The 27,996-nt window shown below is 41.4% G+C and overlaps 1 protein-coding gene across 2 annotated transcripts; it reads right to left on the bottom strand.

The window, feature by feature from the left end:
* Position 1: 1 nt before the first annotated feature.
* On the bottom strand, positions 2-27,996 carry LOC104591717 (uncharacterized). Of its 2 annotated transcripts, none has more exons than XM_019196747.2 (12): positions 27,607-27,996; positions 26,925-27,053; positions 26,689-26,781; positions 26,387-26,505; positions 25,426-25,539; positions 22,083-22,156; positions 20,687-20,763; positions 1,755-1,838; positions 1,581-1,673; positions 1,383-1,490; positions 1,100-1,174; positions 2-817 (listed from the first exon to the last, which is right to left on the bottom strand). In XM_019196747.2, the coding sequence occupies exons 1-12, from the start codon at positions 27,889-27,891 to the stop codon at positions 359-361; spliced, it is 1,710 nt and encodes a 569-aa protein (XP_019052292.1). In that variant the 5' UTR covers positions 27,892-27,996; the 3' UTR covers positions 2-358. The 2 variants fall into 2 exon arrangements, with proteins under 2 accessions (XP_019052292.1, XP_010249001.1); XM_010250699.3 differs by having other exon boundaries at positions 26,387-26,466; positions 27,607-27,994.

Genomic DNA, 27,996 nt, shown 5'->3' with positions numbered 1-27,996 from the left:
ATTTTTAGAGTATAGGTGATCCTGAAATTCGATAGACGTTTTTTTAAGTTCCAATATACATTGGTACACAGCAATACATTGTGATATTTTGAGCCGCATTTGCATCATCATTGTCCTTGTGTGTCATATATACGTTATTTAACTTGAACATACGATATGTATTTGGTTTGCCAGATTCACTTAAACCGGAGATATCCTACTTAACACTGGGTTAGGCACACGGAAGTGGCATTCGGTGGTTGGGGGAAACATCTAAAAAGGATGTTTCTTGAATCTTGGTTCTCGGGGGCCTTCGCATTATTTGTCATATGTGGCGCTTGATGTTGCCTGTTAAGGTATTACAATAGCAGCTAGCCAGCTACCTTGTCTTGTTGGCTTTGGCCAACTTCTTTTTTCTTTTCTTGACAGCCTTTGGAACTTTAGTCTTGCGGGCCTCTCTCTTTTCCTCTTTCACTTTCTTCTTGTTCTCTTTCCGAGCAGCTTTTTTATCAACTGGTGTTGGTATTTTTGCCTCATATGCTGAACCATTCCCTTCCAAGGAATCCGAGTCCTCATCTTCATCTGTTTCAGTCTCTGTTTCACTATTTGCAGAGTCGGTATGCACAGCTAAACTATCAATGAGTTCTGTGCAATTTTCTTCATGTGGCTGGGGCAGCTTTTTGGCACCTTGGCCTGTAGTTGGTTGAACTTCTGAAAGAGCTTGCTTGAGTCCTGTTACAGTCTGATAGTAAATACCCCCTGTATCTTCCCCGCTTGTTATGCGTTTTATATCCTCCTCAACATTCTTCACATGTTCCAGTGTCCTTGGAATGTATGCCTGGGGAATTATCCAAAAAAGCATGAGCAAAAAAAAAAAAAAAAGACTTCATCTAAGCACTGTGTAGGTTGACTGAGCTGAATCAAATGAATCATAGTAGAATCTTCCAGCTCTGTAAATTCAACTCTCAAAAAAATCTTGTTGGCCAATATAGCTAGGGTATGAATAATTGAGAACCATTAAAAATTTAGGAGAGATGAATTTCAGAAAAAAGAACATAGAGAAATATTGTTTATTTGGTTTGGTTAGCGTGACAAGCAGAATGACATGATGATTAATTACCTGGACAAAGACAGAATCTGCAATTTCATCCTCTGCAGATATCACATCTCCCCTTGCCAAAATTTTTTGCTGAATCTGAGAGTATTCCAGGCAGAGTATGGTAAAATTCAGAAAGGACAAGGCTCAAAAAAAAAAAACATGCACAAAAGGTTTACAGCAGGCATCCCTGCCCCATGCCTTCCCCTCAATCCCATCCCCCACGATTAAGACTCCCATTTCAGAATTTTAGGCAATCATTGAATAGTTGCTTTTGCATAATAACAGATTAGATAAAACACTGAACCTCTTCTAAATAGTTGTCCATAGATTCATCAGCTATAGATGGATCAACTATGAAATCAAACAGCTCTCGAACTGTCATAACAGCTACTCCATGCTTTCTAAAGAAATCCTGCAGAACACCAGATACTTGATTATGGTAGGTCTAATTATTTCACCATCCACACCACGCTAACCTCATTTACTTCTAGAATCAACTTACAGAAATATGGACACAATCTTCACGTAGAAAATCTAAGGCATGGGGGTGGTCAAGGTCCACAGCTTGAGAAACATCAATGATGTACAAGTGACCCTGGGAAATGAAAGTCAAAACATAATGCTAAGTCTTTGAATTTGGTAAAAATAAATTCAATATGTAAAGCACAGGGCCTACCTCAAAATAAAGTATGTTATATTCACTGAGATCTCCATGCACTAGTTTGCACTTCTGATACAAGGTTCTCATTGCCACAATCATCTAATCAGCAGAAATGCTAGAATGTTATTCACATAAAATCATTAAAAGCATAATAATATGACAACATCAGAATTATAAATGCAACACCAGGAGTAGTGAACAAGAGGCAATCATATATAGCTTCCACAGTTGGCCCCTTTGTCTTTATTCTCTTGCAGCAGAATTTGCTAAATACATTGTTATTAATATTATCATCAACATGTTGGCAAAACAATTTAAGAATACAATTTTTTTTTATCAGTAATCAACATTAAAATTTTATTACTTAAAGAAAGAAGGGAGTACAGAAACAAGGGCAGCCTCGGCTACCATCAATAGAAATACATAGACAATTAAAAATTCAGTCTCACAACTGAGCCCAGAAGCACTCTGCTCTGTTTACTCCTTGCTTTGCTAGTTGGTCAGCTAATCCATTTGCCGACTTAGGAGCCCATTGAAATATCAGCTGCATATCCTTTGAGAATCTCTTGAATTGTTTGATTTTGTTTCTGAAAAACCAGGGAATCTTCTCATTCTGCTTTAACCAACTTATTACTATTTTGGAGTCACCTTCAACTATTAGCTTTCAAGTCCCCATTTCCATAGATTTCTGCATAGTACCTTGAAGATTAGGTTGATGAAAGAAGAAAGGCTCAAGGGCAGATCCTTATCAATCACCCTCAACCCCTCCGTAGTAGGTGTTCCAAGTTGGGTTTCTCCAGGTGCAACGCTAACATTTTGAGCTATTAATGGTGCCTCGGTCCTTGTTGGTGCATCTGTGCTCAACCTCTGGCTATTCTCCTCATTCGAGATGTCAAACCTTTGTGATTGCCACTGGTTTTGGTCGGCTCCCCCCCTTTTTGAGTTCGTATCGTCCTCCTGGTCAGAATAGACCTGCACGGCTAAGATTTTGCTGCCCAGCTGGCTCTGAGCTTGTTGCTCTTCTAACTGGAGATTGAAGAACATAGTCCTCCGTTTCCAGCACTGCATAAGTCTTTTGTTCAAACACACTCTCTGTGCTGTATGACTTGTCGGAGCTTGAAAAGTCTTCTTCCTCTTCTGAACTGCACCAATACATGTTGCTATCTTCTTTTATTGATCAATAACCACAGAATTCATTAAAATAGGAAAAAACCTACAGGGAAGGGGAGCTAAAGATACTTAACTCCTCAGAAAAGAAGTACAACTGATTTAAACACTCAGACCCTCACAATTGAGCCCAAAACCCAGAATTTCTAAAAACTCCTTGCCTAGCCAATCCATCAACAAAGGAGTTAGCATTTCTTCTAACCCAAGTACATTGGACTTCCATATCCTTAATCAGCCACTTGAATTTTATTTTCTCATTGCTGTAGCTCCACATCTTGGAAGTGTCTTCTTTCAGCCAATTCACAACAATCACAGAATCTCCTTCTATAGGCAGTTTCTTGACTTGAATTTCTTTGGCCCTTTGTACCCCTTCCAACACTGCTAACACCTCAGCCCTCAACGAGTCTCCCACTCCAATTGGACATGAGAACATAGCTATTACATTACCTCTCTCATCCCTTAGGACCCAACCAATACCCAAAGGCCCTGGATTCCCCATGCTACTGCCATCAAAATTTAGTTTGACAAAACCATGAGGTGGAGGGTTCCACATGAGATTCAAAGTCTTCTTCCTTGTAACTGAGCTAGCAACTTCTTTCCACTTTCTTAGCATATCATTTGTTGAAAAATCTATAAACTCCTTCATTGTCTTCAGCCAGTGTATTACTCTTATATGAATCAACTCTACCAAAGTTTCCAAGCCTCTCTCCTTTTCCGAGAAGATTCTTCCATTTCTTTCCTCCCATAGTGTCCAACAAACAGCAGCTCTCACGCATCTCCACATAATTCTTGATGTTTTCGTTGAGCATTCAATAGGTGAAGAGGAAAACAAGCTTTACAGACTATTTGGAGGTGTCCACTTGCACCCAAATAAAAAAGCAAACCAATCCCAAATATTTTTTTGCCAAAACACAAGATATTAGTAAGTGGTACCCAGACTCACCAGCAGCTTTGTATAAAACACACCAGTGTGGAGACAAACAGCTATTGGGTCTTTTTCTTTGAAGTAGGTCACCTGTGTTGATTCTTTCAAGGAAAACTTCCCAACAAAAGCTCCTAACCCTCGGAGGTATAGGTTTACACCACACTTCCTTGATAGGGAATGACAGACCAAAAGGAATTTCTGGTTGTATCAGGACTTTAAAGAAGGATGCACAAGTGAAGGATCCAGAGGGAGACAAAGACCATATCCTACTATTTGTCTTTGTGGGTTCCAAGAAGATCCCCTCAAGAATGGACAAAAGAGATGAAACATTAACCAGTTCTGTGTCCCTGAGTGCTCTTCCCAAACCCAAGTTCCTAGCAAACCCGGAATTTGAGTTCGAGGAGACGAGGAAACTGGAAATTGGTTCATTTTTGAGGGTGGAGATTGCAAAAAGAGCCAAAAATTGTTCTTTCAAAAGGGTCTCCCCAACCCAAACATGTTCCCAGAATTTTATGAGATTACCTGAGTGTAAATCATACCTGATCCGAGGAGAGAAGAGAGGCAAAACATCTTGGATGGATTTCCAAAGTGATGCTCTTGTAGCTATAGCCGGAATCCCAGAGCCCCAACCATTCTCTGCAAGCCCGTGAATACTACAAATTATCTTCGTTCACAGTTTCTCCCTCACCATAGAAAACCTCCACAGCCATTTCCCTAGCAAAGCCAAATTCCTCTTCCTAATATTCCCAATGCCTAGCCCTCCATCCTGCTTATTCCTACACACCATCTTCCATCTAACCCTATGATCCTTTTTTCCTCTCCCGGTTCCCACAAGAAGTCCCTCATTAATTTGTCCAACTTACTAGCAACCCTTCCAGGTACCTTAAAGACTGAGAGATAATAGATGGGCAGATTGGCTAGGGTAGACTTGATTAAGGTAATTCTTCCCCCAAGAGATAGGTAGTTTTTCTTCCAAGAAGCAAGTCTCTTTTCAAACCTCTCCACTACGGGAGTCCAAAAATTTCCTTTTTGAGGATTATCTCCTAAAGGAAGACCGAGCTAAATCAAAGGCCAATTCGAAAGTCCACAAACCAAAATATTTGCACACTCAAGGATCTCACTTTCCCCCATATTCACACCTACAACACCACTTTTATCAAAATTAACTTTCAGACTAGACATTTTCTCAAATAGTTGTACTGTAAGTTTCACATTTCTAATCTAATTCATGTCCCTCCCCTCACAAAACAAAATCGTATCATCTGCAAACTGCAAGTGTGTTAGTGGTGTACTCTCCCTGCCAACTCTCCCACCCTTAATTAGCCCTCTAGAATCTGCCTTAGAGATTAGACTCCCTAATACTTCCGCAATCAAGGTGAACAAGAAAGGAGAAAGGGGGTCTCCTTGTCTTATTCCCCTCAATGCTAGGAAGAAGTTTACCACCGTTCCATTCACCAAAATAGAGTAGTGGCAAGACCTAATAAACCCCGACACCCATCTGCACCATCTATCACTGAACCCAAAATTAGTCATCACCTCCAACAAAAAGGACCAGTCTACCAAGTCATAAGCTTTTTCCAAATCTAGCTTACAGACTACCCCCTTCTTCTTACATCTCTTGTGAAGTCCTCCACACTCTCAATTTGCTATAAGAATCTGATCAATGATCTTGTATAGACTGTTCACTAGGCTAGTAGGTCTATAATCCCTTGGATGTGTTGCCTCTCTCTTCTTGGGAACCAAAGCAATAAATGTGGAATTCAACACCGGGTTAATCACTCCTCTTCTGTGGAACTCTTCAAATACTAACATTAGCTCTTCCCTCAAAACCTCCCAACAATCCTGGTAAAATGCCATCGTAAAACCATCTAGGCCCAGAGCCTTTGATCTATCCATGGAGAATACTGCCTCCTTGACCTCCTCCACCTCAAATTTTCTCTCCAACCACTCCTTATCTTCTGATCTCAACCTCGGCCATTCCATCCCCTCAATCCAAACCCTATTACTTAAGGGTTTTCTATATATAGACCTAAAGTGGTTAGCAAACTCCCTAGCAATCTCCCCCTATTCAGATAAGGCTATCCCCTCTATTTCCAAGTTTGAAATAAAATTCTTCCTTCTTCTCCCGCTTGTCAAACAATGAAAAAATTTTGTATTCCTATCTTCCTCCTTCAACCATCTACACCTTGACTTTTGTTTCCAACTGACTTCCTCCTTGAACAATTCATCCTCCAGTTGTTTCCGCATATTCCACCTTTGTTCTTTGTCCTCCTGTGTTAGGTCTCCCCTCCCCTCCTTCCCATCCAAATCTTCCAATTGACCAACTACCGTTTGCTTTCTCTCTTCCAACCGCCCAAATTCTAAGTTGTTCCATTCCTTGATTTTACCCTTCAATAGTTGTAATTTCTTATGGAACATCATTCCTTTCCATTCGACTACAGGGTCACTCTCTAACCACCACTCTTGATTTTTTTAATAAAACCCGAGTGAAGAAGCCACATATTATCAAATCTGAAAGGTGCAGGCCCTATGCTTCCCATCTCTTCCACACCAATCATGATGGGCCAATGGTCTGAAGTTACTCTTGGAAGTGCTCTAGAGGCCAAGCTACCCCAATGTTCCTCCCAATCCACCAAAAAAAGAAACCTATCCAACTTAGAGCAAATGGGATTCACTTGTAAGTAGGACCAAGTGTAACTACTACGGGCCAATGGGATTTCTATAAGTTCAAAGCTTTCCACAAATTGATTAAACTTCCTCATGCTCGTGGTCACCCTCTGTCTAGGATTATTTGTTTCTTCGAAAAACCTAATTACATTAAAATTGCCTCCTAAACACCACGGACCATCCCACAATCCCCTTACATCCCCCAATTCTTCCCAAAGATTCCTCCTCTCTCTATAATCATTAGGTCCATAGACATTTGTTAACACCCATTCATATCCATCCTCCACCTATTTAAATTTCAACAAAACTGAGAATTGGCCTATTAATTCCTCCATTGCTATACACACCTCACTCTTCCATAAAGTTATTATTCCCCCAGCAAATCCCCATGAAGGTGCCATAGCCCAACTAACCCCCCTAGTTCTCCATATACTCCTAGCGCACCTAGCATCAAACTTTGCTCTCTTGGACTCCTGAATCATAATTATATCCGGGATCTTTAATTACTGCCCTCTTCCTACCACTACCCAACCCTCCAACATTCCAACTGACAATTTTCATTTTACTGAGTTATTCTTTTCCCTTCAAACCCAAAGCCTCAATACTTTACCCTTTCCTTCTATCCCCCTTGATACCAGCATAACCTCCAAAATCTCTCGTCAATTTTTCAACCTCATTCAATTTTTTCTTCCTCACCTTACCCCCTCCTTTTTTTCTAGAATAAATTTGAGATCATTTGGGTCTTTTAATTTGCACCCCAGTTTCCGCAAAAAATCTGACACAGTATCCTCACTATCCACCTTCGTAACCTCTCGCCCTTCAGAGCCCCCATCCTCGTTTATTTCTTCACCTCCTCCTACCCCAGAAATTAAAACTTCTGCCCTCTCCTTTTGTGTGTTATTTTCCCCAAGCTCATCCACCAACCTCCTAAAATTTCCCAAAGTCTTGTATCTCTATCTCTACCTTCCTCTGCCCCTTCACCTTTACCCTACCCTCACCCCTTCTACTCCTCTCCTTTGTTTCCTCTACTCCATCACGAGCTTCATCCTCTAGAATGGGAATGGAATCTGGCATAACAGACAAGAGACAATCATTAGTAACACAAAACGAATGGACACAGATACCTGACTTTTGCTGAAGGCGAGGAGGGTTACAAGGTTTGAGAGTCAAACCCGACACTCCTTGTACTGGTTTGTGAATGTGTCCTAAACCCTCGAGATGGAACTGGGCTGGTAAATTTTTTCTCTGTTGTAAATCACATGGACTACTCTCTATACCCAACTGTTTATTCCTTGCTGAAGCGTTCCTGTTTTGCCATTGGGAAGCCTCAATTCCTTCCTTACATACATCCTGCCTAGCAAACTGGTTCGGCAAAGGCGCTTCTGTCTTTGAGAGCAGATTTCCTTCCCCACGCACTTGTTTGCAATCTGCTAACTTGACCTCCTCTTCTCCAACGGTTAGGGGCTTCTCACCAACGACTTCATTTCCAGCTTCTTTCGAAAAGAGGCACCCTAGGTATAGTGTGTCTTCCACTTCTTCTAGCTACCAGATCTCTTCCCTTACACTATCTAGATTGGTAGAGCCATTCGATTCACCTTCTTCATCAACCCCCTCCACACTGCAAGCCACCCGATCAAAAACCGCTTCCTTCCCAGCAAACGCACTAGCTTGAGCACTCCTTGGAGTTCGCCAGCTTGAGATGGAATGCTCTGCACCTTGCAAAACTTCCTCTGAGCACGTGGACTGTTATGGGCCCGGGAATAGGATCTCGTCACGGGTCGGTCCACGGGGAAACCTCCTGTTTTCCCTTGTTCCTCCCTGCTCTTGATGAACCTATCTTGGTGCCCTAATGGTGATTTGTCCAAGAGATCACCTAACTCTCCTTGCTCTCTTTCTTGACTGAAATTTTCGATATGTTTATTGAATAATATCAGCTCCTTAAATAGAAGATTACAAGAGGTAGAATCCTACTTTTAGGAAGACTCCTTGCTAATCTACTACTCTATCCTATTAAACTGATAAGATAAGACTGAACTGATAAGATAAGATAAGACTTCCTTAATCTATCCTATTGAACTGATAAGATAAGATAAGAACTGTAATTAGATAAGATAAGACCTCCTTAATCTATCCTACTAAACTGATAAGATAAGATAACTGAATAGATAAGACTCCTACTAATCCCTGCTACTGAAAGCAAATAAGGTAAGAATAATGAATAGATAAGATAAGATGAGAACAATAAATTGTTGCTGCTGAGAACACTAAATTACTGCTGCTGCTGTCGGCGCCCACATCATTACTCCCCTCCTAGACTACGAGCTTGTCCTCAAGCTCGAATTCAGGATGGGTATCTTGAAACACAGTCAAAGGAATCCCGGATAGGTGGAATGATTTTGCCCTCCTGGATCGGGTTCCAATGAAGAGGGTTCATCCTCAGACAGCTGCAGTGAGATACCAAGATTTGACCATGCATAGCTGCATTCTTTGCCGCGGGTAACTGCAGCCTTAAGGTACTTCTGAGATGTCTTGAACTGTAGAGTACAAAGATTGTGAAGGCCAAGCTGGTGCCACTGAACAGCGTCATCTGGATCCTCTTCTATTGCCTGCTTTAGAAACCATGGCAAGTCCTGCCCATGCTATCCGAAGCTCAATTGTTGTAGAGTCCCCTTCTCTGAGTATTGAAGCCATTTCATTTGCAGCCCATGAAAGTTGTTCAGTGGGATCCTGAGACCTTTCTGCATCCTTGATATGATGAAGCACAACATATCGAGTTGACATGCAGATAGGCTCCCGTTTTGCTGCCTTCTCCAGGCACTTTCCAGCACTTCTATGATCACCAGCCAAATAGTATGCATTAGCAAGATTCACCCAGATATGTGCAGCCCTAGGATCTGATCTGATTGCAGCTAACAAACACTCTTTTGCAACATTTGCAGCTGCAACATGAGGCATACAAGCTCCTTCACCAGCGATGACGACCTTGGAGTAGTTGCTCTTATTCTTCTTTGAACTCTCGTCGATGGAATCCTCGATGACACCGGATTCCTGCTTAATCGGAACATTCTGGGTGTTGCTAACTTGCACTATGGCAACGACTTGCTGCTCGTTGGACGATTCTGCCATGTCTGGTTGACGGCTGGTTGTGGTTGCAGCCCCTTCTGGGTTCCTTTCCTTGCTGGAAAAGTACAACTCCATCAAGCGCCTTAATTCTCGGACGTCGTCCTTGATCTCGCGCACCCCCTTGCTGTTTTCCACGAGTCTGTGCTCCAGATCATGAACCCTAGACGTCAATCGCTCAAGGTCACCCATGACGCCTTGCTCTGATACCAAGTTGTTATGGGCCCGGGAATAGGATCTCGTCACGGGTTGGTCCACGGGGAAAACCTCCTGTTTTCCCTTGTTCCTCCCTGCTCTTGATGAACCTATCTTGGCGCCCTAATGGTGATTTGTCCAAGAGATCACCTAACTTTCCTTGCTCTCTTTCTTGACTGAAATTTTCTATGTTTATTGAATAATATCAGCTCCTTAAATAGGAGATTACAAGAGGTAGAATCCTACTTTTAGGAAGACTCCTTGCTAATCTACTACTCTGTCCTATTAAACTGATAAGATAAGATAAGACTTCCTTAATCTATCCTACTGAACTGATAAGATAAGATAAGAACTGTAATTAGATAAGATAAGACTCCCTTAATCTATCCTACTGAACTGATAAGATAAGATAACTGAATAGATAAGATAGGATAAGAACAATAAATTGTTGCTGCTGAGAACACTAAATTACTGCTGCTGCTGCACTAAATTACTGTTGCTGCTGCCGGCGCCCACATCATGGACCACTGCAACTGGCGTCTGGAGCCAATCTTCAACGTTTGGTCGAAACCAGCCCTAACAGGCTTCAGTGGAGAAGAATCTAGACCATTCTTTCGGTCTAGTGTCACACGAGACAAGCCCCTACCCACATGATCACTTAAACAGTCACGTGGGCCAGCTAAAACCTTCAAAAAAGAACCGGGTCTAACCTGGTTTGGTTCGGAGTCACCCATGCACCCCTTATAATTGACCGACCCACCCCTTCTTTTGGCCACGTCAGCAAAAGAAAACCGGCCCACCTTCTCACCAGTTAATTTGAAATTTTTTGAAAGTTTTTCCTTAATAAGATTACTTGACATTTGGTTTTCCTTAGTTAACTTCTCTGCGCGCCCCTGTTATTCACCACCGAGTGTACGCCACGTGTACCAGCCTGCCACGTTAGCATCTTCAACCTTGGAACCTCTTCCCCAAAGAGACGCTTCCACTTCTGAAACTAGCCACACATGATACCAGCAACCTTCTGAAAACACTTCAACAGATCTGGGTATCATTTCTGGTTTCACTCCCGCAACCTTGACCTCGGTAGCTACAAGATCTTGAAGGTTAAACTCCACCACAGTTCCTCCCAGCAACGTAACCAGTTTCTCCAAGTTTAGCTCACTCCCCAAGTGAAATGGAAGGCCAAATAACTAAGTGAAAGGCTTCCCGAGTGCTGTTCCATTTCATTACAGAACGGTTTCCACTTCTGGAACTGAAGCAAACCCAGTTCGGATTCAAAGATAGTGAAGTCCCAATCTTCTTCACCAACATCGATTACAGCTTTCCTGTCAGAGAATGGCTTCAAAGCTAAATTAGCCGAAGTGCCTAAGTTACAGGCCACTGTGTCCAGCAGTTTCCTCCAGTTCTTCACCTCTTTTGTAGTTGATATTACCAGTGTCCTCTCCCAAAAAGTTTTCTCCGCCTCAACAGGAATCTTTTAACCTCCATCGAACTCCCGCATATCTCTCCACCAGAGGATGACACCTCTGTTTTGGAACTTCTAGTACTCCCTCATTTCTGTCCACTGTTATCTGAGTCTTGGGCTTATGCTCACTGGACACCTCCAAAATTGCATCCTGCACCTTTATAGTCCATCAGTAGTATGTAACAAAAATTCCTGTAACTTATTATTAGCAACCTCCAACCAGCCCTGTCCCTCCTTCCCTTCTGGAAAGCACACCAACTGTCTCCTTTTATCAAAGAGTTCAGTGACATTAATGAACCAGCCTTTTCCATTCCTTCTCAGTTCTACTTCAAATCTCTTCCTATGGATTTCTAGGGAGTTCCTCCAACCTTCCTTCCTTACAGAATAAGTAACTCCATCGATAAAACCTTTCAACCACAGAACTGCTGCATCATTTAGAATTACTGTCGCCCTTCTGTCTTCTCTAATTTTCAGCTGGTTTCTACCTCCAGCTCTTCCAAGATCAAACAAAAATCGCTTGGCCTCTACCTTCAACTCAGATTTCCACCTGTTCACCTTCTGAAATAATCCTACACTTCGGCCTCTCTCCATTGGACTCAGATTTCAGAGCCTAATGAATGATTTCATAGAATGGTTTGTCCATTGGCAAGAGATGGTTCAATAGTTTTTGTCCTACCCTATCTTTGATATTAAGCAGATGGTTTTGAAGGTTCTCTAAAGAGCCCAATGAACTATGAAGGAAAACAATAGCTGGGAATTGAGAAATATGGGATCAGAAGCAACAGATGGAAAGCAGAGAACCGATGCCCTAAACAATACATGTCGCTATCTTCTTTCCGCCCCTGTTTGGAAAATCTTGGGTTTGGATGCCCCCACCGAGCAGTTAGATCTAGGCTTCCTCTTCAGTTCAACCCCTTTCCTGCCTTTGATAGCCATTTCAGAGGTTGGGGACGAAGATAGACCAAAACTTTGATCTCCCATCGACACACCCCCCAACCTCACGTGACTACTAACGGGGTTGAAAGTCATGCCAGCTGGACTCCCTCTGTGTGGACCGGATGATTGGACCTAACCCCGGTTAGATCTAACGTTTCCTTCCTCTCAGCCGCTTCTTCTTGGGAACAGACCTGTCGCTTCTCCTTCTCAGGTGAACCCTGCACACCCCATGACTTTCCTCCCGACTTTAGGACTTCCTTGTAGGAGTAAAACCCCGCCTTGCTACAGGAGTTATTTGAAGCCCTATTCTTAATGCATGACTCCCTCTTTGCTGCCACACCCTCCACTTGTTTGCTTACGTGTCCTCATTCTCTTCCCCTAACACCCCCACATGTCACCCACCCTACTACGTCTTGTTCTTCTTCAACCTTTGATTTTCTACTCCAGAGCGACGCTTCCACTTCCGACACTACCCACACTTTGCTCCAGAAACCTTTAGCAAAAATTTCGACCGATCGCGGTACTCTTTCCGACTTGACACCCGCAATTCTTAATCGAGCTGCTCTAAGATCCAGTTTTTTGAATTAGACAAGCACCCCTCCCATGGCGATCGCTACCTTTTTAAGGATGGATTTCTGCCACAGATTGAATGGCAATCCGAGCAATTTCACTTGGAAGCAGCCATCTGCGATATCCACCGAATTGTAGGAGGGGCATCAGTTTTCAACCATTATCGGCCCCTTCTTCTTGGGAACAGACCTGTCGCTTCTCCTTCTCAGGTGGACCCTGCACACCCCATGACTTTCCTCCCGACTTTAGGACTTCCTTGTAGGAGTAAAACCCCGCCTTGCTACAGGAGTTATTTGAAGCCCTATTCTTAATGCATGACTCCCTCTTTGCTGCCACACCCTCCACCTGTTTGCTTACGTGTCCTCATTCTCTTCCCCTAACACCCCCACATGTCACCCACCCTACTACGTCTTGTTCTTCTTCAACCTTTGATTTTCTACTCCAGAGCGACGCTTCCACTTCCGACACTACCCACACTTTGCTCCAGAAACCTTTAGCAAAAATTTCGACCGATCGCGATACTCTTTCCGACTTGACACCCGCAATTCTTAATCGAGCTGCTCTAAGATCCAGTTTTCTGAATTAGACAAGCACCCCTCCCATGGCGATCGCTACCTTTTTAAGGATGGATTTCTGCCACAGATTGAATGGCAATCCGAGCAATTTCACTTGGAAGCAGCCATCTGCGATATCCACCGAATTGTAGGAGGGGCATCAGTTTTCAACCATTATCGGCCCCTCTTTTGTTTCTACAGTCGTAGACTCCACCTATGCAAAACCCATATCTAGAACTGCCTTCTTATCAGAAAAAGGGATTAGAATAACCGTTCTTTTCAGGCCTAGCTTTTTCGATACCTCCTCCCAAACTGGTTTCCAATCCTTCACTTCATTCTTCGTCGATAAAATTAGCTTTTGCTCCCAACCACCTATTTCCCCTTCCACCAATATCTTTGGTATAGGCATAGAGAGAACAACCGACGTAGCTGCATTATTTTCTTCCTTTTCTTCTATCCCCACTTTCTCCAAAAATTCCTTCCATGCTTTCAAGTCCTCTTTCCTTTTCAATGTATTTTCCTCCACTACAGGCTTCTTAGTTTGTTCCTGCACTGCCTTGGTCCAAATTCTTACCACAAACTGGTGAATCTTGTTTGCTACCTTTATCCAACCCTCCAGCTTTTTTCCTTCAAGTATGATAATTATTTGTTTTTTCTTCAAATCTTTCTGCTAACATCATGAACCACCCTTTGGAATTTCTCCTTCGTTCTGCAACATACTCTTTCCTTAATGTTCTGAATGTATCTTTCCACCCCCACAGTCCAGTCCACATTGACTGCACCGTCGAGAAAGCTTTGAAACCACACCAAAGCTTCACCGACCAGAAATACCACCCCTCTTGATCTTTCTCTAATCTTCACCGTCAACTCCTTATGATGGAACATCTCTTCCAGAAATAGCTCTTTACTCTCCACCTTGATAAATCTTCTCCATCTCCTTGCCGGTGCAAAGCCCTCGTGATTCTTGTCTTCCATAATGACCACTCCTCCAATTTAAGAATACATATTGTGCATAAACAAAATAATATGCTAAAGACAAGCATGTTGAGGGTGGGCCTTGGCACAACACAACAGTTGGTTTGCTCCATTGCTACCTGGGTGACTAGGGTTCAAATCTTGGTTGGAAACAGCTTCTCTCTGTATCTCCAAGGGCAAGGCTGTGTGCATCTCTCCCACCTTAAACCCCGCATTGGCAGGAACGTCATGCACTGGGCTGCCCATGTTAGATAAACTGTTAGGAACTTGCCTAACTCAGGGCTCTTCGAGGGAGCCAACCTCCTAGATTCGAGTGTAGGGAAGAGGGAGAGAGAGAGAGAGAGAGAGAATTAGTGCCGAAAGATTCATGCCTTTGCTTCACTATTTATACTGTTTTACATTCTTTAATTCCTTTCTGTTACAACTGTTGCAAGTGGACGATTAGTTGTGCTGACGTGGCCTTCTCTTGTAAAACTGACCAACTATTTTCTGTTGTTCTGTTTCAGCGGTCTTAACAATCCCTCCCTCCTTTAGGGAGACATTGCCCTCAAGGTCTAATGTGGGGAAATTTGATTGTAGATCCAAGTAGGATTCCCAGGTTGCATCTTCTGGGAGTTTAGACCAAATGACGCACCCATCTGAAATCAACGATGCGGGCTGGCTCAGTCTGCACCCATCTTAAAGCAATGATGCGGGCTGGCTCAGTCTGCACTTGTCCTTCATCTAAAAATGTGGGAAGAGTAGCACTTGTAATGACTCCTGGCTTCGGCCCTTTCTTCAGTAAAAAGATATGGAATAGAGGGTGTAATTTTGATGTTGCCGGGAGGTCCAACTTGTATGCCACATACCCTATCCTTTCAACGATTTTAAATGGTCCAAAATAGCGTGGGTTGAGTTTGTTCCACTATCGGCTTGCTACTGAAATCTGTCTGAAAGGAAGTAATTTGAGAAACACCCAATCACTGACTTCATATTGAACAATTTTGTGATGTTTATCACAAGTGTGCTTCATCCATTGTTGTGTCTACAAGAGGATTTCTAAGCTCCTTTAACACCTCATCTCGTTGTGTCAATTGTTCTTCTAAGGTTGTTACTGTGGTGGTCCCTTTTTCATGAGGAAGTAGAGGGGGAGGATCCTGACCATATAGAACTCTGAAGGGCGTCATCCCGGTAGCGCTATGGAAAGTGGTGTTGTACCACCACTCAGCCCAGTGGATCCACTTCGCCCATTGTCTTGGTCGATCTCCCGCGAAGCATCTCAGATATGTTTCAAGACTCTTGTTGACCGCCTCCGTCTGTCCATCAGATTGGGGGTGGTAGCTAGTTGACTTGAAGAGTTTAACCCCATGCAGACGATAAAGTTCAGCCCAGAAACGGCTCATAAAAATAGGGTCCCTGTCAGACACAATTGAGTTGGGGAGCCCATGAAGGCGCACAATTTCCTGGAGGAACAATTCAGCAACTGTGACTGGTGTAAATGGGTGTGATAGAGGTAGGAAATGACTGTATTTTGTCAATCTATCCACTACCACAAGGATAACCGTTTTATCGGCAGAAACGAACAATCCCGTGATGAAATCCATTGATATATCATCACAGACTTGGGATGAGATTGGGAGTGGTTGCAAGAGGACTGCTGGTGTTGTAGTGGCTGACTTATTTTGTTGGCATACTGCACACTCGGCTATGAAGTTCTGGATGGATGTACACATGCCTTTCCAATGGAATTGTGTGGCAATGCGTTTTTGTTTTCGTAGGATGCCGGAGTGGCCACCTGTGGGTGAGGCATGGAATAATTCAAGGAGCTTCCTGAGATGAGCAGAATCTGCGGGGATTTCCAGGCACCCTTTGAAGAAGAGTAGGTCATCCTTGATGGTATACCCGGGGTACAGTGATGGATTTGCCAATACTTGGGCCTTCAATTGCTGTAACTCCATATGGGAGTGGGCTTCTTTTCGAAGCTGATCCATGAGTGAAGATGTTGGGGAAGATACTAGTAGCTGAAATGATTGTGGGTGTCGTGAGAGAGCGTCAGCCACCCGGTTAGCAGCTCCTGCTTTGTACTCAATTGTGTAGTTGTATCCCAATAGTTTGGATATCCACCGTAGTTGTTCTGGTGATAGGACTACTTGTTCTAATAAGAACTTCAAACTTTGATGGTCAGTCCGAATTATGAACCATCTACCGAGCAAGTAGGATCGCCAACGTTGAATTGCTAAGACCACAGCTATTAATTCTCATTCATAAACTGATTTGCCCAACTTTTGTGATGTTAAGGCCTTGCTGAAAAAGGCTAGTGGTTGACCCTCTTGCATGAAGACAACCCCAACACCTTGACCGGAGGCATCATATTCAATGATGAAGTCTTTTGTGAAATCGGGCAGTGCTAATGTTGGAGGTGTCGAAACAGCATGTCTCAACTGCTCAAAAGCTTGTTGGGCCAGGGTTGACCAGTGAAAGGCATCTCGTTTAAGTAATTGGGTCAAGGGGGCAGCTATTAGGTCGTAGTTTTTTATGAAACGGCGATAAAACCCTATCAGGCCCAAGAAGGCCCTCAATTCTTTCACATTTTTGGGTTGCAGCCAGCCTATTATACTGGAGATTTTATCCGGGTCGGCTGCTACAGTTCCGTTTTCTACAACATGTCCCAAGTAATAAACTAGGTTTTGTCCAAAGGAGCACTTGGACTCTTTAGCGAACAACTGATGGGCCTTAAGTGTTGTGACTTGTAGATGATTCAGATGTTTCTCCCAATTAGGGCTATAGACCGATATGTCATCAAAGAAAACAAGAATGAATTTATGTAAATATAGCCGGAATATGTTGTTCATTAAGGCTTGAAATGTTGTTGGAGCGTTGGTCAACCCAAATGGCATGACCAAGAACTCATAGTGGCCATCATGTGTCCTGAAAGCCGTTTTGTGAACATCCTCCCTATGTACCCTTATCTGATGATACCCAGCTCATAAATCTAATTTTGAGAATATGGTGGCTCGACTAAGTTCGTCAAGCAGTTCATCAATGATCGGTATTGGAGATCGGTCTTTAATGGTGATATTGTCAAGGGCCCTATAATCAATACAAAATCACCACGTCCCATCCTTCTTTTTGACAAATAATATCGGTGAAGAGAATGGGTTGTGGTTGGGCTGTATTATTCCTTCCTCAAGCATATCTTGAACTTGCTTCTCAATTTCAAATTTTTGAAAGTAAGGGTATTGGTAAGGTCTTTACATTGGTTGGGGCGACTCCTGACATGAGAGGAATGTGATGGTCATGTTCTCAGCACGGTGGAAGCTCTTGGGGTTCTTTGAACACGCTGCCATATTGTTGGAGGAGTTGTCGTAGGTGGCTTTGGAAGTCTCCATGCCCATTTGAGCTGCTGTTAGCTAAGGATGGGCTGGTCCAACTTGAGTCCATGTGCATGAATATGGGCTGATCCGGATCTCCCATTTGCTTCGTTAATGTTGCAAGACTGATGGGCCTTGGACCCATGCATGTTTGCCCTAGTAGATGGACTGTAGAGTTCCCCGATGTGATGTCCATGGTGAGACGAGCCCAGTCACAGATCACGGGGCCTAATTGACTTAACAACTGAATGCCTAACATCACGTCCGCTCCACTAAGATGAAGGGGGTATAGGTCCATTGAAAACTGGTGACCCTAAACCTTTAGTGGTAAGCCCATGCATATACTATTGCATGATAGGCTATTACCGTTGGCCACATGAACCGTAAAAGCCATTGTTGGTTGAACCGGGAGTCCCATTTTATCCACCAAGACTTGAGTTATGAAGTTAAGGGAACTGCCACTATCTATGAGGATTGACACATGGCGCCCTTGGATCAACCCGGCAACTCTAATTGTTTGTGGGGACGCAAGTCCCATAAGGGCTTGTAGAGATATTTCAGGTGTCCCATTGGGTTATATTTCCCACCTAGGGTCAGATTCCTCGCAACCAGTGAAGTCATCTTCCTCTTTGGTATCCGTTTGAAGGAGAAATGCTTGTTGTTTCTTGCATCGATGGCCTGACCCAAATTTCACTTCACAGTGGTAGCAAAGTCCTTTGTTTCTGTAGGCCCGCATTTTGGACCAGGTCAACCGTTTGAAGGGAACCGATGGGCCTGAACCCAATATTCCTTCCTCCTTGTCTTGTGTTGTTGTCTAGGTTACCGGATCCCATGGCCGATGTACCCTTCTTGCTCGAGCGAACTTGTCTTCATACAATCTTGCTAGTGCTGCTGCATTTATGACCAAAGTAGGCTGCATCGCCTTTACTTCCAGTCGTAGTTCTTCCTTCAAGCCGCCAACGAAGCTTCCAACTAGCGTTTTTTTCCGTCCACCCTTGGACTCACACGGCCAGTTTTTCAAACTCCATCTAGTAATCTTTAATCGATCCCACCTACCACAGTTTTGCAAGATTCTCATTGTGATCTTCGAACCCCGACGATCCAAAACGAATGGTCATGGCATTGGTGAAGTCTGCCCAAGATTGACAAGGATGTCCCCGTCGGTACCACTGAAACTATAGGATAGCTTCCCCCCTCAAGATGCGCCAAAGCCATTGCCACCCTGTCTTGTCCAGGTGTCTCATGGTAATCAAAATATCGCTTGGCTCTGAGAATCCAGGGAGCCGGGTCGCCACCTAAGAAGATGGGGAAGTTGATTTTTGCTGCTCTCATTGCCATCGACCCTGTTTTGCGGTTGTTTTCATTGTTGTGCTCCTCTTGGCTTCCTCTGTCGTTGTTCGTTGACCCTGCTCCAGCCGATTGAGGAGAGCGGTGAAACCTTCCTTCATTTCTTTGAGGTCTGATGATATTCGATGGATCTCTACTTCCATCTGATCTACCCGGGCGTCTACTGATGTTGTTCTTGTGTTGATCATGCTAGCTCTGATACCAACTTGTTAGGAACCTGCCTAACTCAGGGCTCTTTGAGGGAGCCAACCTCCTGCATTCGATGGTAGGGAAGAGGAAGAGGAAGAGGGAGAGGAAGAGGGAGAGGGGGAGAGAGAGAGAGAGAGTTAGTGCCAAAAGATTCATGCCTTTATTTCCCTTGTACTTCACTATTTATACTGTTTTACATTCTTTAATTCCTTTCTCTTACAAATGTTGCAAGTGGACGATTAGTTGTGCTGACATGGCCTTCTCTTGTAAAACTGACCAACTATTTTCTGTTGTTCTGTTTTCAGCGGTCTTAACATAAACATAAATGCAACCCACTTCTATTAAGAACTACAATGTGTGCAGCAAACATTGCAGAAATACAGAGTTCATTTAAGAATGCTGATTAGGGTACAAAATAATTTTGATAAACGAAGCAAGTCCCTAGTAAAAAGACAAGTACCCAGTTGAAGTACACGTGTATTGTGCATAGTGGTGCCCATCTTTTCAAAACATTACTATTGGTCCATTCACTAGGGGTGTGTCTCTTTATTAAAAATGGGATTTGCTCTAATCACCAACTTTTTAAAAAAGATACATGTTCATAAATGCTAAATTATTTAAATGAAAAAAAAAATCTATAAAACTTGCAGATATTGAATGAACCTCTGAGAGCTTATACATTACGTAGTTAATCCATTTATTATTTTTTAAGATTGTTCAACAAAAAAGAAAAATAAATATTTAGTTGAATTTTGTTTTCAACAAATACTGTTCAAGTTTATTCCTTTTATGTTTTTCTAATCAGCACATTCAGGACCTCTCATCAAGTATAAAGTATATCACTTCCAGGTTTGAGTGAGTGGTCACTCCATGCAAAATAGGCAGAAGATAGGTCTGTATCCAGTCCATACCCCCCATGACCAAGGATAGACAGGAGCAGCATTGGGTGATGGCCTTTCCAAGGCTCTCCTCAGGTATCAAGTCTGTATTGATGTGTATTATGGTTATACATTGAGATCAAATAGGGTCATGATACAGTTTAGTACAAATTTAAACAATATGACACTAACAAATAAAATATAAGAACAAAAATTTGCAGAGGCAATTTTTTATGTGTATCAGTGTATGTGCAAAGATGGATCACAAGAAATTTCTAAGTGAACTTTTGACAAATTCTTTAGAATTAAAAGGTAATTAGTACCACGAATACGTTTAAGTAAAATTTTAGCAAGAATAAGAGTACACTTTTAGGGTGTTCAGCAATCTGCCAAAATAATTCAGATAGAAACAAAATTCTACAAGACATATATAAGAACAAATAGTTCTGGATGCAGTGGAATGATGGAGTAGGACACATGTAGTCAACCCAAAATAGTTAAGATAAAGCTTAATTGAGTAGAGTTGAATTAGCAGCAAAAATGGACCAATGCATCTCTTTCTCTTTTTTGTAACTATCAGCATTATCCAAGCAATATGAAAGAACACACCTCAACATAACCTTCACGTATTTTGTCTTGAGATAAAGCAGCATCCTTGAGACGAGGTGCAGCCCAGCCTGCTTTTCCTGTATGGCATAAAAATACAGAATTATCGGGATAAATCTGATGTGGAAGTACCAATTTTAAATCCTACACCATTCCAAGAAATATGGAAAGACAGAAAAGAAGATTTTACATGGAGCAATGAGAAAGCTACTACGGTTCTAGTTATTGCAAAATCTTGGCTATTGAGTATAAGTCAGGTAATTATAGCCTACAAAGAGTGCTAGAATGTTTGAAGCACGTGCTAGAATCATGACCAACCATTTGGTGGTTGTTCATAATTCATTCTGACTAGACTATTACAGTGATCTAACATGGATTACTGATGACAATGTGGTAAATCAGAATATCAGCTTAAGTAGACAATCTAATCAGTTCTGTTTAATGGTATATCCATTGTTAAATTGTGAGCACTTAAACCATATCTTACTACATGGATCCATGTCCCTTTTGGTATCTCCCTAGCCCTTTAGCACCTTCAACTTGTAACAGATCACTTTTTCTAACAGGTGTTGTAGGTGGTCTTCTATGCCTGTGAACAAATCATCTCAATCAACTTTCTCTCACTTTATAACCTACTGGAGCTACTCCTAGGTTAATTTGTATGACTTCATTTTTAACTGTCCTTTCTTGTTTTACCACTCGTCCATCTAAGCATTCTCATTTCTGCCACTCATTTTTCAGGCATGCTGTTTCTTAACTGCCCAACACTCTATACAATATAATTGGCCTTACAACTTTTATGTTTAAGTGATATTTGCTTATCACATTAGACTCCAGATGCACCTCTCCATTTTGCCCATCCTTCTCTAATTCTATGGGTAACATCCTCAATCTCTCCTTTGTTATGAATTATTGAACCATGGTATCGGAAAAGGTCACATTGAATTATCTCCTGGTATAAAATCCCGAGTGCACCATGATTTATACTCCTATTAGTAATATTAAACTTACATATCATATATCCTTCATTCATAATTTCATAATCCTTTTTTTTTATTATTTTGCTTTTTCTTTCTTTGTATTGTGTTTTGGAGGAGATGTGGAACTCCATAAGGGAAGCAACTAATGCTACCTCCCAACCTCTGCACATGTTGCTATCACTTTTTGAAAGCATTTAGAATATACATAGTGACTTTTATTCCCATCATGGGACCCTTGATCCTATATATCTAGATAATAGAAAGTAGAAAATAAACAAACTAATTTTATAAACTTAGATATGCGTCAAAGACATTCCTGAAAGGAAAAAAAAAGAAAGAAAGAAGTAACCTCCAAAGAAAAAGGGATAGTGGAATCAGTCAAAAAATGTGGATAGGGAAGGTGAAAAACAAACCCATACCTATAAATTCCATGACCAAAACATGAAGCCTCAAAAGGCATGGAGTTGGACACCTAATTCCTGCTGCCTTTAACCTGCAGTACAGAGCATTACATTTCAAAACATCAAACCATAAGAATGTTCTTCATATATAATTGGAAGGCAAGATTGCTTCAAATATGGATTACAACATAGGTGGGCGGTGGACCAAGCTGGGTTTAGGCCCAATTACCCAACCCTAAAATTTAGGCCCCAGCCTGAGGCCCAAACAACCCAAAGGTAAAGCCCAAAGCCCCAAACTGAACTCTAGCAAAATTAGGCTGGGCTTGGACCTAGGCAGGTTGCTTGATTTTTATGATTTCCTTGGGAACATATGCAACCTACTAGAACAGTAGAACTCAACCAAGATTTGGTCCTTTCACTACAAAATAGGTTTGAATGGGAAGGTTAGCTAAAAAGTGACTTGAATACTAATTGCAAGTTAAAGGTCTTAGAGGAACCAAATCACTCCTTTTGAGATATGTTTGAGGAAGTTAAAGGTCTTAGTCCTGAACCATTCTACTTCTGGCATCTCTGATCCAAGAATGATATGTAGAATATAGTAATGAGATTTAAACCTCAATTGGCATCACTACTTCCATGTCATGCATGGGAACAATGTTCTGTAAATTCTTCTCCATTCGGTTCAGCAAGGCAAATAAAGAACTTTTTTAACAGAAAAACAAGGCATAAAATCACCTAAAAAGTTCATCTCTACCTTTCCAGAAAGAAAAGGAAAAAAAAAAAAGAGAGAAAAGAGCACCTCTCAAGGCTCCCCCTCTGGCAAGCCTATTAGCAGCAGAATTGGCTTGTCTCAGAATTTGAAAGAGCCTTAGTGTGAAATCAAAGAATTGAATTTTTTTGGATAAAATACAAAAACCTCCCCTGAAATTTCTGACAATAATAAAAACCTCCCCTTTAGTTTCATTTTAACAAATACCTCCCCTGAAATTAAAAAAAAAAAAATCAACAAACACCTCCCTTCCATCACTAACTTAGACGGAAAACCTTAAGTTGATGCATCATTTTTTTTCAAATACCCATTCTAACCTGGGTATTGGCAGCATCTCTACCAAGGCCAAGAACAGCAACGAAAGCTGGGGTTTGGGATTCTTTGGCTATTCTGCAAGGAATGAAAACTCTGTTTAGGAGAGGAACCGGAGCAATGAGTGGCCTTGTTGTCGCTCATATCATAGAGGACGTTACAAATGACAAGCTTCCCTTGTTTATCATAAGTATATATCAATCTGGTCTCATCGTGCGATTAGATGTCACACTTATCTTCCCTTCTTCCTCTTTAGCTTCCCCACTTGGCATTTCTTCGATTTATTGTTCTATAATTCAGGAAGAAAATGATGCTTTCTTGAAGCTCATCTGTCATTACAGAGACAAGCGCATGATCGTGGTACCTGAGGTTCCCGGAATGTTGGACGTTGGGATAAGTGTGTAAGTCTGCTAGGACAAGGCGGGTCTGATGTCTCTGAAGATGGAGGTGAACCAACCAAAGGTGCTGCTGTCACTTTGTGGCTCGTGGACACCACTGTGGAGATGGACGATAGTGGGAATGCCACCGTTCTTGGGAAAGGCAGTGGGGACGGTTCGATCCCATGGGAGTATGTGATTTTGAGGGAGATGATTTTGCCACATCACATAAGTTGGTACTCCTCAGAGTGTCTTAATCATGGACCGGGAACAGTGGTGGTTATTCAGGAGAGTCTCGATTGTGGGACCGGGAGCAGTAGCGGCCATTTAGGAGGTCCCATACGTGAATACTGTCGTTGGAGGCAAGTCACGATGGAACTTCTGTAGTAAAGTGGAGAAAGAAAAAGTTCATCAAACATGATAAAGAAGCAAGAGGGAGTACTGTGAATCAAGATTAATCAGTACCCATTTCTTTTGATACATGCCGATGGTGAGACTTGAAAGAATGGAAAGGCGATATAGCATGGAATAACCGTAGAGCTTTGTTATTTGTGGGAGTTCATCAATTGCAGAGAAGCGGATACTTGTTGAAGATTAGTTGATTTGGTTATCGGAGGAGGAGGAGCCTATGCTTGGGCTAAGTAAAAATATTGGAGACAATTATAACGCTATTGTGATTGTGAGAGATAATAAAAATTTGTGGTTTTGATGTAACCCAGTTTGTGAAATCGGATAGGAAGGAGAAGAAGGTGGGAGAGCCATTGATGTCGATAAGTATTAGTTTTAGACCATACACGTGGATGAGTGTAGTCAATCTGCAATTCCAAAAGATTCAATGCAAAAATCGCTCTGACATTAATAGGGGTAATTTCGTCACTTTATAATTTTCTGTCGGGGTCCATAATTGAAGGGAGGTTTTTGTTGACTTTTTTAAAAGTTTAGGGGAGGTGTTTGTTAAAATGAAACTAAAGGGGAGGTTTTTATTATTGTCAGAAACTTGAGGAGAGGTTTTTGTATTTTACCTTTTTTTTTCATCTGATAACCATGACTCAAAGGATCTGGGAATCTGGGACCAGTCCTTAATCCATCCCACCATTGTCTTGAGTCACCTCATGGTGATCCTATCTTATTCCATGGTGAAGGACAATAGCCCTTGTAGAAAGAAAGGAAAAAAGAAAGGTTCTCCAAATCACTAATCCCTACAGGATCTATGCAGGGAAGTATGACTATGCAATTGCTGACCCATCCTTGACGACCCAGGATTCCCCAATGAACAACATAAAAGTTTAACCCAATTGATTGCGCACATGGAGTCACCCAAATATGGACCACCTGAGCCTGGGTTGAATCACCCAATTGATTACATCAGCTTTCTTGAAATCTTGTTAAATTGTGTTTTCTCCACTAGTGAAAATAATGATAAATTGGCTTAGCATAAGTTTTCCTTTCAAGTATGTGAAAGAAAGTTATATAGCTATTGGCATATGCTACCTTAAAATTTTAAACACTCCTAACACAGTTTGCCAAATATACAAACTAGCTGTAGTACATAAACTAGTCAATTGCTAAAACAATTATTAGTTGAAATTTTTAGTAGATTACTTTATTGATATAACCTTTACAGAAAATGTTTTACCACTATTTAGTGTACGTGTAGGGGATACTGCTTGGTCTAACTGTAAAATCTCAGGCTAACAAGTAACAAAAGTTTGGGTTTAAGAGCAGCCACTTTGTGAAAAGGAAACATGTCAAAGATTAGGTTTAGGTCCATAACCAGTACTCCCCTCCCAAGACCGCAGATAGCTGGGACCAACATTGGATAATGGCCTTTAAAGTGTACACATTTGCAAAAGACAATGCAGACACCAAATACTAGATGAAAAGATAATAACATTTTGATTACCTCAAAAGGTTCCTCATTTCTTTCTCAGCCCAAGTTTTCACCATTTTCCTTGGGTTGTGCTTGCAGTATCCATGTCTGAAACGATAATCTCCTTGAACATACCGATCCCTGTCTCTGGAGTGGTAAAGTAAAGCAAAATCTGAATTACATCATTTATACAATGTACATGGATAAGATATTTGGGCACTCATCAGCTAGTTGGAGCTTGAATCATAAAAATATAGTGGATAAGAAAGATAAAAATGGAACCTAAATGCCCAAACTGTTTTTTGCATCCAACAAAACTCATTCAATATTAATGCCCTGCTGTGAATAAAGAACACCAAATTTGGGGGGAGGGGGAAGGTGAAAGGAAAAATATGCTTAGCTAATGTTAAATATAACAAAACAAGTTTACAATTCAATAAAAGCTGCATAGACAATATTAAGGAAAAAAGAATTTGTCGTGGCTGAATGTTCTATGGAGTTTTGACTCATAACATGATTGCAGCCTTTTGCCTTCTAAAAATTGCACCCTAAAAGAAATATTATAGAAACCCCACCAAGTTTTTCTTAAGACAAATATGAACTAAATTTACATTTAACATGTCTTATTTAACCATAGTGATTAACAAATCTAATGTATATTACTATATTTGTTTACTGATTCTGAACCCTATTGTCCTCTTTTTTTGTCTCTTTTGACAATTAATTGTCTAAAAAAACCACAATCATTAATTGTTATGCATGCAAATAGACATATTCTCGTAGATATTATTATCAGTGAAGCAATTGCATTAAGAGTTCCATTTACTCTATATATTGTCAGGAATCAGGAGTCCAAAGCCATGAACTTCTTAATGGCACCCAACAGGAGAAGAAGCATAACAATTGATTAAGAATAAAGTAACATTTATACATTAATAACTGAAAGTAAAATGCAACTGTCATAACAGCAAAACGCAAGTTTCGTTGGATTTACTTGAATACAAGAATAGAAGTTTTGTATACTTTGATTGCCAGTTCTTGACCATCAGCTTTTGTTGCATGATAAACATTTGCCTGAGGGAGAAATAAAATGATTGCCGGATGAGAACAGAGCTGCATTTATGCCATTGGAAGGATTTTCCAAAATTTTAATTGTAGTATGTAATGGTTATTGCATATCCAAATGCAGTTAATGATAATAAAATAAACTACTAGGCTACTATGTCATAGAAGGAAATCATAAACAAAACAATAAGAATTTAGATAACATATAATTCAAGGGTACTATCATCTTACTTCTTTCCCTGTTGATATGCAACCATTGATATCATGAAATACTCCACGATTGAGCATTTTGAAGAGAACCATGCGAGTTCTTGGATCAATGGCCTGAAAAATACATTATATGTATATAACTATTTCTCCTGTAACAGACACCAACAAGGAGGAGATGTATCGTGTATGTACTGTTGTGAAACGAATGGTTTTTTTTTTACCTTCCATACTACCTCATAATCTTTATAAATACGAACCTGCTCAACTGTGGCACGGTCTGCTTTCTCGGTAGTTTTTGTTTTCCCAATAGCCATCTCTCGAACGCTTTCGCGAATTGCAGTTGTTACAGAGTTTGACATGCCAACATTCACTCTTCCTTCCCACTCCTACAAAATCAATATACATGAAATAAAATATAAAAAAGAAAACCAGCACTGTAATACTAGGAAAGGAAACGAAGTTAACAATTCAAATATCGGGTAATTGTCAAAAAATAAAAGAAAAGGAAGATCAAAAGGAAGTCAGTTCCACTCTGACTAGAGTAGTCCAGTCTACATGTTTATAGCCCTAAACTGGCATTATCAACTGAGCCAATGCAACAGCTACATTCCCAGATTTTTTTGTTCCATTGGTTAAAAAATGAATTTTTTGTCTTATTAAAATTCTACAAATAAAGCAACCAAGAAGAGTTTTTTAGTCTACCAAGTACCAACTAATGCAATGATCATCTAGTCACACGGATAAAACGGAAAATCAACAATTGGCATACACAAAATTAAATTCTCGGTCATGCTCAGGCCTGTAATAGTTAATAACTACTACCAAATAACCCATCCTCGGGCTATCGAGTCTTCCTAACAAGACTGCCAGATCCAATGACCGTACTAAAGCTCAAAACACGAAGCTCTATACAAAACAGGTAAGAAGAAGCGGGCATACCTCCAAGGGTGCTGCTCGAATGTGATTGAAAAACTTCTGGCTGCGATTAGATAGAGGTTGAAGAGGAGATGAGGAAGGACGAGAGAGAAGCCCGCCATGAGCGTTCGGACGCCTCGATGAGAGAGAAAAGGCTCCATCAATGGTTTCGTTATCGTCCTTCGTGTCCAGCCAATCCAGAGCATCTGCTATATCAGAATCCGACGACCATGAAAGCTCTTCGCCTTCGTCTTCATTTGGTAAAGTAGATTCTTCAGCTTCTTCTACGTTATATTCTGTTAGAGGCATCTTCTTCTTCCTGCAATTCTGCTTCTGCTGCCAATACCAATATTGATGTTATCAGGGTTTTTCAAATTCCGTTCTAGGGTTCTGTGGGACAAAAGGACGCGGCAG

Source organism: Nelumbo nucifera, chromosome 4, assembly GCF_055504915.1.
Source record: "Nelumbo nucifera cultivar China Antique chromosome 4, China Antique-T2T, whole genome shotgun sequence".
In the NCBI taxonomy this organism is placed as follows: Eukaryota; Viridiplantae; Streptophyta; class Magnoliopsida; order Proteales; family Nelumbonaceae; genus Nelumbo; species Nelumbo nucifera.
This window is presented reverse-complemented; position numbering and strand designations above follow the sequence as displayed.

Coding starts and splice junctions, on each gene's coding strand:
- LOC104591717 (XM_019196747.2), bottom strand. CDS start 27,891: ATGCCTCTAACAGAATATAACGTAGAAGAAGCTGAAGAATCTACTTTA. Junction 20,764..22,082: donor TTTGGTCATGGAATTTATAG/GTATGGGTTTGT, acceptor TATGCCATACAG/GAAAAGCAGGCTGGGCTGCA. Junction 1,839..20,686: donor TACGTGAAGGTTATGTTGAG/GTGTGTTCTTTC, acceptor TCTGCTGATTAG/ATGATTGTGGCAATGAGAAC.